We start from the raw sequence: 15,235 nt of genomic DNA, 5'->3' as shown, positions 1-15,235 counted from the left end.
TTCTCCTCCTGCCATGGTCACCAGGGCAGCGAGAGGTGTTTTCCTATGAAGTTGTGATGGGATGGAGAGACAAGTGCGAGCGTTGCCCTTGTAGAAGGTGTGAGAGCAGCGCGTCTTCTCCTTTGCCACGCTCAAGGGTGTACATAGCTGTTGTCTTTGGTGGGAAGCCAACCTTTGCACCCTCCCAAATACCGTGCCGGGAAGCAACTCCTTTTCCGAGGGGGCTGTGCTGGACGCAGGGGTGCAGAATCAGCCACGCGGCGATGGGCGAGCGGCTCCTTCCGAGCCGGCTGGGTTGGCTGTTCATGCCAAGCAGGTCCAGCCTCTCCTGGGGCCACTGGCCGTCTGGAAGATGGTGGCACTTCAGCTCCCTCCTTGAGAAAAACAGGCCTGTCTTTGTGGACACTACCGGATTAGTGGCAGCTTTAATTGCTCCCTTTCTCGCTTTTTGAGTGTTTGGCTTTTTGCAAGCGACGTGACAGGCAAACGCTGCCTTTGTGTGGCTGTCGCCTGAACGGTCCTCGCGGGGTTTTGGCACGGAGCTTTTAATTTACTGTGCAAAGCGTGACGACCACAATCTTCTGTTCTGGGTTAATCTGGAGTAACTTTGTGGAGTTGGAAGCGCCTGTCTGTGATGAGGAGTTGAATGAGTTGCCACATGGGATCTGCCACTGGTTTGGTGACCATCTTGCTGCCCCTGTGCCCAGCTCTTCCTCCTCCCTTCCTTTAGATGTTTCTTTTTTAAATTTAGGGAGGAGAGAGAGTTTTTGCCACCCTTTCTGGAGGAGGTTTTCCTGCAGGGACATACCTTGCTCAGCCTCTTGGCCATCAAGGTGCATCTGCTATCATTCCTGCCATCTTCTGGGTCTTGCACATGTGTTGCACCTTCTTCGTTTTGTTCTCCTGAGCTTTCGTGCCATGAAGGGTGTGTGGGGCTGAAGGTGTGAGCCCACCATCCGAAAGCTGCGGAGAAGAGGGATGGGGAGCTGCTGGTACCCCATGGAGCTGCGGGTGCTCTCTCCTTACCTGCCTGCCCTCCCAAATCGCTCCCGGTGACAGAGTTTGTGAGGATGTGACAGCTCCGTTGCACAGAAGATGATGAACAGTAATGAGATCCAGAGCACACCGTGCACTTAAAGTGATTTATTTCTGTAGGGAAACCACAATCGGGGAGGATGGGTCAGTGTCATCAGGAGAAGAGGTGGGGATGGAGATGAGCTTAGGGGGAAGTTTATCATCAACCGGCGCCGCTTTAGAAATGAGCAGAGCTGGTGTTGCGTGAAATGGAGCTGTGCCGGTCATGCCGGGACTGTCCCTCGCCAGTGGTGGCCTGTAGGCATCTCCCAGGGTTTGACTGGCCTTGGGGACTTCTCCTTGCTCACCTCCCTTGTGATTTAAGGTCAGCTCACAGCAGCTTTTTTTTTTCTTCTCCCAGAATCTGTATCCTGGCTCAAGGGGATGCGGTGGGACAGCAGTTTGCAAAGGGAGGTCCCCAAGTGCCCTTCTATTGAAGGGCATCGTCCAAAGGGGTGGTGGAGTGGTCGCTGGTGGCCCTTGGTGTGGGTTTGACATGGCCCTGCTGGTCTGGCAGAGCTGGTGCAGCACCTGGCGTGAGCGGGCAACAGGCAATCGGGACAAATGCGTTTTGTTATTTACTCAACCAACTGGCTGTCTTATATGCACAAGGCGTATATAAAGACAGCTTGGATTCATAGCGACACTTTCAGGAGAGGATGCAGGGTAGTTATAGATCCTGGCCATTGGCTGTAGTGACCAAATTTGAAAGCAGAGAAGAAAATAAGTTAAGTCCCAGGCAAATCTGGGAGAGCCAAGGGGTGGGTTTGCAGGGCGTTTTGGGAAGCAGCATTTGGATGTGGAGTCTGCTCACAGGGTCCCTTGCCAAGGGACCTGTTGGCTTTGCCCATCCCTTTTCCCCCCATTTTCCCAGCCCTTTTCTCCCTGTTTTCCCATCCCTTTTCCCCTTGTTTTCCCATCCCCTTTCCCCCTGTTTTCCCATCCCTTTTCCCCTTGTTTTCCCACCCATGGCAGGGAGGGCTGGGCAGGTGACGGGTCTCTCTGCCCTGGCATCCTTGGGAGCCTTCCCCATCCTGACGGAAGCTTCCCCATGCTGCCGTGACAGCTCCGATTTATTTCCTTTCCCTCTCGTGCTCTTTGCCTCATTTGCACTTGCGAGCTGACTCCATATGGTGCAAAAACTGGAGAGACGACGCTCGGCGCGGCGGGAGGCGGCGCGAGGAGCCACTTGCCGACAAGATTTTGCAGTTTCTTCCTTTTGAGGTTCAATATTTCCACCTCCTCCCCTTGACGGTCGGGGCTGAGCTTGTCTCCAGCAGCATCCCTGTGCTTTTGCACTGTCCTCCCCTGCCTTTCCCCTGAGACCCCCAACACACGAGCAGGGCATCGTCAGGATGTATCCTTGGACCAGTGATGCTGTTGTTTGGTTCTGAAAATAATTGGCTGGTGTCCCCGAAGGCTTTAGGATGTGTCAGGTGCTGCATTAAAAAATACAGGGTCGATCTAGGTACAGGAAAAAAATACAGGATTGATCTGTGCCGGGGCCGTGCTGGGAATCTCACCCCACGCTCGCTTGTTGCTTGAGCGAGGTTTGAATTTGCAAACTTCTAATTTTGGTGGCGGGGTTGGTGTCTGGCTTGACCAGGCAGTCTGGCCTTGGCTGTTGGCAGCTGGGGGGGTTTGTCAGGGTGAAAAGGGAGGTTTTTCCCCCAAATTTTGGTGTCTGGGGAAGCACGAAGCGCTTGGCTGAGTTGGGAGGAGTGCACCGGTGAAGGGATGCCCATCGCTCACCTCGCGTCCCCCGCGGTGCTCACTGAGCTGTCTGTCACGCTCGTCGCTCATGCAGAATCCCTTTGACATTTTAAAATAAGATCTAGTAAATAGGAGCTGGACGACACCAGGTGCATCTCTCGTAGTGAGGGCTCTTTGACAGCACGGCTGGCGCTTTAGATTTAGGGCTCTGTGAAATGCGTGTTTTTGTAGCGAGCTCGAAGCTTTTTTGGAGAACGCGGTCCAAGGCGGTGACTCATCCTGAATCTCTAAAGAAGTGATAGGGAAACGCAGCATAAATGTTTTGGTTGGTTTTTTTTTAGAGCTTTCCTCATAGGTGGTGCTATCCCGGAATGAGGCAAAATAAATCCAGCGGGGACGGGGGCCGCAGGGAAGGTGGGGGCCACATGGGTTCAGCAAAGCATCTTGCATCTGCTCCAGTGTTGTCTTGGAGGTTGTTGGCTTTGTAGCCAAGCATGGTTCAGCTCTAAGACACACGTGAAAGGGCTGCTGGGGACATCCCACTGCAATCCCATGAGCGAATATCCAGTGTATATCCAGACGTTAAGACTGCGCGCCCTTTTAACTTATCCTAGCATGTGTAATCGCCGATGCTGATGGTGTTTATGGCTGCTCTGTCTTCTCAGTTGACTAATTCTGTATCATTCCCAGTTGGTTAGGAGCCCCGTTCCACTGAACCTGTTAGGCTTCCATGGCCCTTGTCTGTGAAATCTCAACCCCACTCTTATTATTTTTTTTCTCCTCTTTTTGGGGCTCCTTGCTTTTTCATAGCATGATGGAGACCAAGACTCCTTTCCCTTAGTGAAGAGCTCCTGGCAGAACGTCATTCTCTTGGGTGAGCTCACTTGCTTTCATTCAGCCTGGCTGGAGCACACATGGGACATGGTTTCGTGCCAGAGCTGGGTCAACAGTTGGACTCAATGATCTTGAGGGTCTCTTCCAACCAAAGTGGTTCTGTAATTCAATTCTATGAGCAGCCAACACTGGTATGTGGCTGTTGACCAAGAAGCGAGGTACAGATAAGTAGCAGAAATTGTTGATGTCGCTCCCCGATGTTTGGTTTGTCCTTGCCATCCCTTAAGGTGCTGTGCTCCTGCTGGGATGAACGATAGGTTTGGGGTACTGGAGCTTCTTTACTCACTTGGCTGGTGAGGTGGTTGTCCAAGCCAACTGGTCTCCACTCAAGAAGTCCAGTGGCATGAGGCTGTGTGACAAAGGATAGTGTCCTCAGGCTCCTCATCTTCAGCCTTTGTCTGCTTTGGTGCGTGCTCCTGGGTGGTGACAGCGTTGGATGGTGAAGAGTGGACAAGTGCCCTTCTCCAACCTCAGCAATCCCTCATTCAGGCCAGACCTTCTCACACCACGTAGCTGGACCTTGAGTTGGAGGGTGCAATTGCTCTTCACAAGCTTTTTGGAGGGCAGGATTTCTGGGAAAGCCTCTGGGTGGCTGAGTTCCCATTCCACATCTTCCGGAGGATGAAACGAGCAGCTGCCAGACTTGACATATGGTGGTTTTTAGGGCAGGCTGCGGCATTCCGTGGTGTTTGCTGGCAACCCAGGCTTGTGAAAGCAAAGATGAGGATTTAAATGGATAGTGACATTGTCCTGGAAAATGTTCTCCTGCAAGACAGTCTTGTTGTCTTCCAGCCCTGTATCTGGAGGTGGCACAGTGGAGGAGCTGGGTCTGTCTTGGGCCAGGGCACCCACTAAAATCCTCTCTCAGCCCTTGATGCTGCTGGACTTTGAGTTACCAAATACATCTGCACTTACCTGTAAATACTTGGGTATGGACTATTATCTGTGCGTATCATATGCATGGACTTTTTTTACATCCGTGGCCTGTGTGCGAGTATAAAAAGTGCGATATTGGCAACTGGCTGTGTCACTGTGACAGCAGATGAGCTCCTTGTATTTGGAAAATATTGGGTTACCCTTAACATGCCACCCTGAGATTTTCCCTGTTGCCTCGGATGTCTCGTTTGAGCTCAGTGGATTAAAAACTTGTTCCCAAATTTTCTAAAAGACATTTACAATTCGGAAAACAAAAGGTATTGAAAGCCCTATCTTCTCTCTCTTATCTTTCTATTTGATTTGGTCTCCTTTGTCTTTCTTCCCCGTAACGCCTGCTCTTTTTGGTAAATCTCTGTCGTTTCCTTCCCTCTCTCTTATCTCTCCCTTTGCAGTTCTGTCTCTTTTCCTCTCTATTCCTCTCCCCCTCGCCCTCCTCCCTGTAATTTATTTGCAGGCAGGTTGTCTCTTTGATTTACTGTATCTCTCCTCGGTAGGATTATGATAAATGGATTGTGTTGCTCCGGCTGTGCTCGTCCGACACCACGTACCTGCGCTGGGTCAAGCGTGAAAACCAAGGGGAGATGCTGGGGTTGGGGCTCATCTGTTGCTAAATGGGACTTGGTCCTTATGGTCCACACTTTACATCACCTCCCGATTTTTTTTTGTTAGGCGTGGGGCTCGGTGGAGAGGTTTTCATCAATGGTTTCTTCTTACTTGATGTGCTGGCTTTGCCGCGTGTCTGCACGTACACTTGCAAAAATTTAGGCAGGTATTTTATTGGGCGCTTTCAGACACATCACCCAACATATTCCAATTTACTATATCCTCTTATGGATGGTGTTTGCCGCTTGTAATTAGAGCGTTTCATCCGGCAGTCACAGCAGGCAGCGGCTTATTGATAAAGTTGTTATATAGTTGCTGAGCAAACCGCCCCCCCCAAATCTGAGCTTCATTAAGTTATAGCCCGCCCTGCTGTGATGCATCTTCATGAAATCCATGGCATTGACGGGGGATCCCGGAGGAGGGCCGGGGCTGTGCTGTGTGGCCGCAGCTTAATGCATCCCCTTGCAGATCCACACAGCACGCTCGGTCTTGGCTAATATATATATATATATATATATAAATATAAATTCCTTTTCCAATGGAAAGCGGGTGTTTTTTTGGCCACCGCAGGTCTTCTCCCGCTGGCTGGTGGTGTCATGCCTGAGATGTCTTTGCAGAGCGGGCACAGCTGCTCCTCTTGCCCAAAAGATTCATACAGACCCCAAAGCATCAGCGTTTCCCTTTAAAATACATATTTTGTGTTGACTCGCTTTATTGTTGTTTAGCGCATCCTCTCCCTTCTCAACCGGGTTTGTTACTCGGCGGGTAATTCCTCATAACGAACCTGCGGGAGATTGATGGGGAGAGCTCGTTATGCACTTCCAGAGCAGTTTCACCCTCGTTCTGTAGCAGCAAAATCCACCATTAAAGGCAGAGAGCCATGGGAATGATGGGACGTAATTAGTTGTTGCTGTAATATTTTTGATTGAAAGCGTGCAGACACTGTCAGCGGTGCTTTCGGCAGCTCTCGGGTAGCTGTGAAGAGCATCAGGGCTTATCAAAGGAAGAGGCTGGTCCTGCTTTACCCGCCTCTCCAACGCCGTCATTAAACCCTCTGGGGATGTCACGACATTCATGGCACTGGGGCGAGCAGTGATGCTCCATCCCACTTAGGGGCAGGAACCCGATGGGGAAACCTCTGTAGAAGAGAATTTTTTAGGGTGGGATGCGCGCCCAGCAGCTCATCACCACACGGATCTGATGTTTCTGCTTATTCTTGGCTTCACCCCAAGTTCAGGGTTTATTGAAACCTTAGATGTTTTGGTCAGAAGCACGGTCATGGGGAGCAACCTGGGGTTATTCGGGCAGCCTTCTGGTGTGTGCTTGGACCCCTACATCTATAGGCAATCATAAGATTTTAAATTGAAATTATTGCCCCGGCACCCAGGGACTTTCTTTCCGTTGGCATCGAGCGGTGTGATGCAAACCATGGGTAGTGCTGATGAAAAGCGTGATGCGATCTGGGCTCGGCTTTAAGCCACGGCAGCTGGGGGAGGCAGAGCTCGTGGCATCATAGCGGTTAATGTTACTTAGCAGTAGTCTTTGTAATAAAGCGTCTTGGCTCTGTTTCTCTATTGTTCCCTTTCCCCGGTAATGTCACCAAACTTGGACAGAAGCTTCCCAAGCTGTGCGCTTGCCTTGGGCTGATTTTTTGCTGAAGCTTTTGCGAGAGAAAGAGGGGGTAGAGAGAAAGCTTGGCGTTTATGAGCATGAAACTCCGAGGGAAATACGGTGCTTTGCTTATGGGGGAAAAAAGTCTTGCTGTTGTTTGCCTTCAGAAAGTTGTGCTGCGGGGCTGGCACTGCCCAGAGGGCTGGACCTTGCCCTCAACCCATCACTGCTTGCTCAGCATCATCGGGATCAGTCTCAAGAAACCACCCATGGAGCATCCTCTGTCCCTGATTCCCTTCTGTCTCCCCTCTTCCTCTGAAGGTTCGGCCATCGACATGCACACTCCCCATGCATCTCGGGGGGGGGCTTATTTCCAGCAGCTGGCATCCTTGCCAAATCTCCCTCTTCCCATCTGTTGTTAGCAAGCCTCCTCTCTCCTTATTTTGCTTAATTTCTGTCTCTTTCTTCTTGGTTGTCTTAGGCATGCCTGCGTCTCTCTACATATGCCCAAGCATTTGCTTTCGAGTGCCTGCGGCTGGCTCCTGCAGTTATCTTCTTGCAGGAGCCAGAGCTGCTGCTCGCTGGCTTTGGGAGAGGGACCGTGTCCCCGAGGCATCTCTTAAGGAGCAGAAGTTTCTTCGTGGCCTCCCCAAGCAGAAAATTTGTTGTTATATCTGTTTCTTTCCATATGACAAGAAGGTTAGCCTTCTTGCCTCTGTTTCTCTCTGCCCATAGCCAGAGCTTGCTTCTTGCTGGGAAGAAATCACATATTCTCGTGATGGGACTCGGCAGGAGCCCTCCGTGCTGGGGAGGTCTGGAACTTGCTTTCAGAGTGGGGATTTTGGGAAACAAGCTCAGCTTTGTTTTGGGGTGGTTCGGAAGGGTTGAAATCCTTAAATCCTCTTGGGGAGAGTGTTTGGCAAGGTGGCATCATCCGATGTGAAACGATGGCTCCTGTGGTGGATCTTGCATTGCCTTGCTCTACGCCTGGCTACTCTCACCCCAAATATCTTATGTTCCCCTTGCTGCTTGCATGATACCAGCCTACCCTTTGCTCCTCTGGGATGCAGCTCATCCCTCCTCGAGCATCGGCTGCATCTCGCACCCCTGTGCCCGGGTCCTCCCGCCCGCATCGCGCCGGCGCTGTCACAGATGGACGCGCTGCTCGGCAGTGAGGGTGCTGGTGCATTCTAATTGCTGGCATCTTTACTCGTTACGAATGTAATTGTGAGTAGACGTTTGTTTTTGTATTGATAATTAGGGACTGGAACAGATGGCGAAGGCTTAGTTTAAAGTAATGTGTCCATTAAAGAAAATCTACTGTATACAGCTGAAGATTCTTCACTCTGAGAGAGCTCAGCTCACTGTAGCAGAGCTCATCTTCTCCCTAACGAGGGCTGCAGCCATCGCAGCCTGGTCTGCTGCCTTTGGTGCAGCCTCAGGTCCCAAAATCTCCCCTAAGGGAGTGCGTTGAGCTCCTTCCCCATCAGAGCATCCCCTGAGCATCCTGGCAGGAGTGGTACCTTGAGCAGGCAAGGCAGGGGCTTTAATTAATACCCAGCGCAAAATAATGGGGGCTGGTCCTTGCAGCAGGACGTAGGAGAGGCGCAAGGTGTCTGTGCAGCTTCTCTGCTTGATTAACGATGCTCAGGCTCTGGTCCATGTTAATCCCTTTGTTAGCGTGCAGAGCAAAGGGGCTTTACTGCTTGCCACTCGTTTGCCCTCTTCCAACTGATGGCTGGCTGGAATTGGGGGTGATCCCTTTGTCCCCCCACTGGTGTTTTGCAGCTCCTAGATGGAGATGTGAGTGCTGGGAGCACCATAGTGTCCCCCCTTTCTCTGCAGGATCTTGGGGCGAGAGACACCGGTGTCTGCAAACCCTCCCCTTGCTGCAGGAGGGTGCTCGGCAGCCTCAGCCATAGATTGTCCCTGTGGGGTTTCCCCCAAAGTCACAGAAAATGAAGTAAAACCCAAGGTTTCCTCCGAGAGGAAACATTGGAGGTCAATGGGAAGTTGCTCAGCCCAGTCCTTTTAGTGCCAGAACCACTGCAGTTGTGGGGTTTGGGTGAGCTCAGCAGGAAGCTGAGCTGAGAGGGAGATTTAACTGTTTTATTTCATTAAAAAAACCCAACCAAACCACGCTATTTTGCCAGGTTATGGCCACTCTTGTTTATGGTACAGTCCTTGGGAGCCGAGGCAGGAGATGTTCTGCAGAGGGTCAGATTTTTAGCTGTGGGTGGCTTTCGGATCTTTTTCCTTTGCTTGGCAAACTCCTTCAGCAACATCTGGAGTTGTTGACGTGTTTCTATGCATCTGCGGTGGAAACTTTGCAAGTTGTGACCTCCCTGGCCACCGGCCACGCAGTTCCCTTGTGTCTCAGGAAAGCTCCGTGGTGAAAGCTTCTCTGTGGTTCTTTTCAATTTATTCACGTATTTCTCTATTTATTTAGTTATATTGAAGCCTCTTGCTTCGGGAGGTGTTGGTGCCGTGCTGGCTTTGCTGCTGCGCTTTCCTGCTTTGTTTCCCAATTCTGGAGCCTTTGGGGAGGGACAGGGTGAGATTTTGGGAGGGGAGCGGTGGCACTTGGGAGCAGAGCCGGTCCTCACGTGCCGCCGTCCCGCACCGCAGCCGTGTTTTATCAACAGTAACATTCCTCTGTCATCGCCCCACCAAAAAAGCCAAAAAACAACGCCCAGGGAAGGAAGCTGTAAGTGCACGGGACAGGAAGGGAGATGATGGAGCGAAAATCCTGTCTGAACCAACCCTTGCAAGAAGGGACTTTCCTGTAGCTGGGTCTGTCCTTACTTATTGCCTCAGTTTCCCCTGCACAGCATGAGGATACCCTGCTTTCCACAGGGAGAAACGCCAAAGATTTGGGGGGGCTCTCTGGGCATCCCTCCCACATAACCCCACAGGGAGATGTTTGCCTGGCCGTTCTCTTCCACCTTTGCATCGATTTGCGCATGGGCACACCTGCCTGCTCGTTGGGCACGCCTGCCTGCTCGTTTGAAGGGGGTTTAATTAATGGTTGTGTAATGAGGCACAGGGCTGTTGGCAAGGGAAGGGAGGCTTGGTGGTGGTGGGAGCAGAAACTCACTGGAGGTTTGGATGTCCCGTGCAAAACACCCCGCAAAGCATGTCTGCAACAAGCTGGGGGCTTTGAAGCAGCATCCCAAGACCGATTTAGGGGTGCAGAAGCTTTGCAAGCCCCCCTGCAGCCTTTTGCTCCCTCTCTGGCCTCTGCTCACCCCAGGGAGCCAGGCTGGGTGGTGGATTTTGGGAGGGGGGAAGGTTTATCGCTGGTGCCAGGGCAGGGAGTTCCCGGTCACGCTCCTCCAGCAGTAAAGGGAGGGGTGGGAAGATTAATAGGAGCCTCGTTTCCCGCTTGTGATCACCATGATTGGCTGTGGAGAGATTAAAAGCAGCCATCCGGCGGCAGCTTGTGTTCCTGGGCTGAGTTTTATTTCCTGACCTTTATTTCTCTGGTTGGGCCCCTTTTCCTGGTGCTGCAAAACTGCCCTGAGTACCTGGGACCATGGCGGAACGGGGGGTGCTCGGCCGTGCCAGCCACTGGTGACACATCCCCTGTTTGGTCGAGACATGGGAATCGAGGAAATCAATCTGCATGGCTGCTTGCTGCAAACAAATAAATAAAACCTGGAGGATTTTTCCCCATCTGTTTCTATATGTTGTTACTCTTGCCGTTATTCTTGTCATGTGTTCCGCCTTTTAATTTTTAAAGAATGAAAGTAGGGAAAAGTCAGCTGTGGTACAGCTTGTAGACTCTTGTCTTGCCCTTGGTTCATTAGATGCATTAGGGCACCTGCTGCTTTATTTCTGAGCAACTCCAAGGGTCGGATGCGCGCTCCCTGAAGGCAACTGAATGTTTTTCTGTGGCTCTGCGCTTATAACGTCATCAAAAACATGGGGAGAAACTAATCTGCTTTGCTTTTCTTGTGTTTCCTCAGAAACCCTGATGGATACGCGGACGGCGACGGCCGAGCTGGGCTGGACCGCCAACCCTCCATCGGGGGTAAGTGCCCCTCGATTCAAATGTCATCTTGCGAGGTTCATGTTATTCTTCTTGAAACGCTGCTGGGGAGCTGGGGAATTCACAGCAGGAGCAGCAACATCCTGGGATCTTGGTGAAAATGGAACTTTTCTCCATCCCTATGCTCTCTCCTCCCCTGCCTGTCCTTCTCCCAAGTGAAGGGTCCGGCCTTGTCACCGCTCTCTGTCCCTTCTCTCATGCCTTCCCTCTCCCTGTGCCAAAAGGCTTGTAATTAGGAAACATTAGCAAGCTCAAAACAGCTTTCATACCTGGAACATCATCCGTAATTGCACTCGGCAGTGCTCTTCCCTGGCTATTAATGTCACTTTTATGAAGTAATGAGGAACAAAACACCCTGAGGCACTTAAAACATCTTTTTTTTATATAATACGAGCCTTTGAGGAATGGAAGCATAAAATAACCTGACTCACATTCCCCTGACAGAGAAAGTGAGAGATGGAGTCGGTGGGGAGAGGAGCAGTGGTGGGAGGGATGTGGGTAGATGGATGGGAATTGTGGTGGGACAGGCAGGGATGGGGACAGCCACAGGGACGGTCCCTGTGGCCTCCAGGACGTGGCACGAAATGGGGAAGGATGCCAGCCCCTGGCTTTGTTAGGCTGTAACTGTCTTGGCCAGATCCTCCGGAGAAATGAGATTGCACAGTGGCACCAGAGATGAACCACACACGCAGCGGGTACAAAATCCTCTCCAGGCACATCAGAGGCCCTTGAATTGCGTTGAGAAAAATCTGGGCCCAAATAAAATGCTGGCAAAATGTGAGGGACTGCGTGAATAGCTGCCCGCAGATGCTATTGCTGAAAGCCCAGGCAGGGGAGACAGGGAGGGCCACAGCAGTCTCATCCTTTGCGGAGCAGCAGAGCGAAGCCTCTTCCCAGCTAACATCCCTGCGTCCCTCCGTGCGCATCCCTGCATCCTTCCGTGCGCATCCCTGCATCCTTCCGTGCGCATCCCTGCATCCCTCTGTGCACATCCCTGCATCCCTCCGTTCACATCCCTGCAACTTTCCGTGCGCATCCTTGCATCCCTCTGTGCACATTCCTACATCCCTCTGTGCACATCCCTCTATCCCTCTGCGCATCCCTGCATCCCTCTGTGCGCATCCCTGCATCCTTCCATGCATCCCTCTGTGCATCCCAGCTCCCCATCCCTGACCCTGCCCTGCCTTGCAGGGTGACCTAAGCCTGTCTGTGTGCTGATCGGGCATTAATCTTCCGTCTCTTGCTCCTCTCAGAGTTACTGGTGAGTCTTCTCCTTTACAGGAGTGTATGTTAGGTCTTCCACAAAGTATTTTAAAATACCAAGTTCTTTATTTAAAAACAGAGTTAGTCTGTAGCACATGTTGGAGTACATGACTTCCCCTGCGAAGTCCCCTTGCTTGTGGACTGGGCTTTTTTCAGTAGTGCCAGGTGCTTTGATGAGTGGATATGGAGCATCTTAAAGTGCTTTTGGGACTCCCCGAGCAGACCCCCCTGCAGGCACCATGTCCCAGACATGGCAGGTTTTGGAGCAAGCTGGATGCCAGCTGAAAATCAGCAATATCTTCCTCTCGCTCCAGGTGTGCAGTGGTCTTTACGAGCGGCCTGATTGCAGCACTGGATTTTAGGGTTTGTCCTGTTCACAACAAATATTTGGGGCAGATTTGTGCTGTTCCTTGGCTTGTTTGGTGGTAACGGCCAATATCCGTGTGAGACTTGTCCAGGGAGGGTTTGCAGATCATCACCCATGTCTGGTGTGCTCCCCAGGGACTGGCCACGGGTGGGACCTGAGCTCTCCCGCTGCTCTCCTCGCTGGGCGTGCTTTAAATCTCAGCGGAGATAGAGGAAAACATTGTCTTAATCCCCAGCTCTCTGTGAATTATTTAGCGGGATCTTGTCAAAATGATGCATTTGTCACTGTTAGAGCATCGATGTCACCGGGGGGCTTTCAGTCGTGGGGACCTGCTGCTCTTCAGTGCCTGGTTGCAGGAGCACTCAACCCAATGAGGGATCAGGATCCGGCCCCAAACCCTCACAAGATTTCCAAGTGGCTTTTCACGACCGCTGGAAGAGAACTTGTCTGACGTTAATTGGACGGCAGGGCCGGAATTCAAAGCCCATGTGGGAATAGAAACAATGCAACCTCCTCGCTTGGGAAGGACCCTGATGTGAAAAGGCGTCTGGTAATGAAAGGGCGTTGAATCCGCACATCTTACCCAGGGTGGAGAGGTTTTTTTTTGCAGCGTGGGATGAGAAAGGAGAGCGCTCAGCTGGATGTGTGAGGTTTGATAGCTGCTCTGGTAAACATTGCTCAACAACAGCGTGCAACCTTGAGCTCTGATCTTTGCTTAAACTGAGCGGAGCTGAGGAGGTGGACCTGAGAGCAAACGTTCTGCTGCGCTTGTTGGCAGCGTGTAGAGAACCCTGCTTTGAAAACAAAACCAAAACCTGCGATCAGGGCTGCGGTTTCCAGGGGAGAAGCCAGGTGAGGAAGGTGGTTGTTGAACAGAAAATGGAAGAGGGCAAGGTCTGGTTGTAGGGTTGGTTGTGGTGCATCAGCTCTTTGGGGAGACTCAACACCCCAGGGCAGATCGGTGTCACCCCCCTGCTGTTGTGTCCCCACGTAAGCACAAATAAATGTAAGTGCTGCTATAGCATCACTCCTGGAAATTATGCATGATATTCAGCTTGCTGCTTAAAGATTGCCATATGAATAATGCTGTTATGAGGAGACTGTAAACATGGATTAGTTAAAATGAATGGATTATGAGGTTGTAAATCTGTCTGTAGGACTCTAATGCCATCATAGACTATTCACAGTTTGCCGCTGTCCCTTAATTGAAATTGTAGCCTGGATTATATTAATGCCCTTCTATAAATCGAATTGCAAATCTATATTCCCTCTCTCTGTGGCGGTAATGTTTTATTTAGTTAGTTTTCTTTGCCGGGGGAAATGATCCTGTCATGCCGAGAGCCCGGGGTCAGACTTGCTCTCCAGCCCACATGCTGGTCGGGCTCTAATGAAGCCATAGCCCCATGTACTGCTTTCCTTCCCATCTTGGGGTGCCCAGACCAGCTTTCATCTCATTTTTACATCTTCTCAGGGCAACTAAGGTGGTTGCCCACGTGCAAAAGATGTTTTAGCATCAGGTGGGGAGAGGCGTGCAGGGGCAAGAGGGTGAGGATTTATTCTGATGTTGGCCCAAGGGGTGTTTCTGCATGAGTTGTGTGTCCATGACCATGTTCCTAGTCCCCTTTGGGGCTTTGGGATTCTCCTTCCAGCCCTGCCCTGTGCAGGGTGAGCTCATGGGTCACCACCGGTCCCCCTGCCCGCCTCTCATCGCTTCTCCCTTCCTTCCGCAGTGGGAAGAAGTCAGCGGCTACGACGAAAACCTCAACACCATCCGTACCTACCAGGTGTGCAACGTCTTCGAGCCCAACCAGAACAACTGGCTCCTCACCACCTTCATCAACCGGCGCGGGGCTCATCGCATCTACACCGAGATGCGCTTCACAGTGCGGGACTGCAGCAGCCTCCCCAACGTCCCCGGCTCCTGCAAGGAGACCTTCAACCTCTACTACTACGAGACGGACTCTGTCATTGCCACCAAGAAGTCCACCTTCTGGACAGAGGCACCCTACCTCAAAGTGGACACCATTGCTGCTGACGAGAGCTTCTCCCAGGTGGACTTTGGTGGCAGGTTGATGAAGGTGAACACAGAAGTGAGAAGCTTCGGGCCTCTGACCCGCAACGGCTTCTACCTGGCGTTCCAGGACTACGGGGCTTGCATGTCTCTGCTGTCTGTCAGGGTCTTCTTCAAGAAGTGCCCCAGCGTGGTGCAGAACTTTGCCATCTTCCCGGAGACGATGACGGGAGCGGAGAGCACCTCTCTGGTGACCGCCCGCGGCACCTGCATCCCCAACGCCGAGGAGGTGGACGTGCCCATCAAACTGTACTGCAACGGGGATGGTGAGTGGATGGTCCCCATCGGCCGCTGCACCTGCAAGGCTGGCTACGAGCCGGAGAACAACGTGGCCTGCAAAGGTAAGCTTGGCCTTGGCTAACGAGGCGCTCTTGTTGTCTTCAAGCTTTGCTTATGTGCTGGTTTGACTGAAAATGAGTTAATATTCTTCATGCAGTTAGAAACCTTTCTTTTTCATAGGTAGCACTCTCATTATTTGGACTTAGTTTGAGAACAAGAGATAACACCCCAGCACAGAGTTGATGTTTTTAATTTTAATGTCTGAGAGCCAAGGATGTTCTGAGTGCTCTGCCCACAGGTGTGAGGCATTGAGGAAGGGGGGATGGATGGGGCAGAGCTGGACTGACACCCAGACTGATCAATAAGAGTATTC

At 51.7% G+C, this 15,235-nt stretch overlaps 1 protein-coding gene across 1 annotated transcript in view; it reads left to right on the top strand.

Annotated features, from left to right (window-relative positions):
• Window positions 1-15,235, top strand: part of EPHB1 (EPH receptor B1) — a 71,451-nt gene that overhangs the window by 12,820 nt on the left and 43,396 nt on the right. The window contains exons 2-3 of the mRNA XM_065074250.1: window positions 10,800-10,864; window positions 14,243-14,924. Coding sequence (XP_064930322.1) covers window positions 10,800-10,864; window positions 14,243-14,924 — 747 coding nt within the window. The remainder of the gene's footprint in view (window positions 1-10,799; window positions 10,865-14,242; window positions 14,925-15,235) is intronic.

The sequence above is a fragment of the Columba livia genome, chromosome 9, assembly GCF_036013475.1.
Source record: "Columba livia isolate bColLiv1 breed racing homer chromosome 9, bColLiv1.pat.W.v2, whole genome shotgun sequence".
NCBI classification, from domain to species: Eukaryota; Metazoa; Chordata; class Aves; order Columbiformes; family Columbidae; genus Columba; species Columba livia.
Note: the sequence above shows the minus strand (reverse complement) of the source record. Positions and strands in the feature narration are given on the sequence as shown.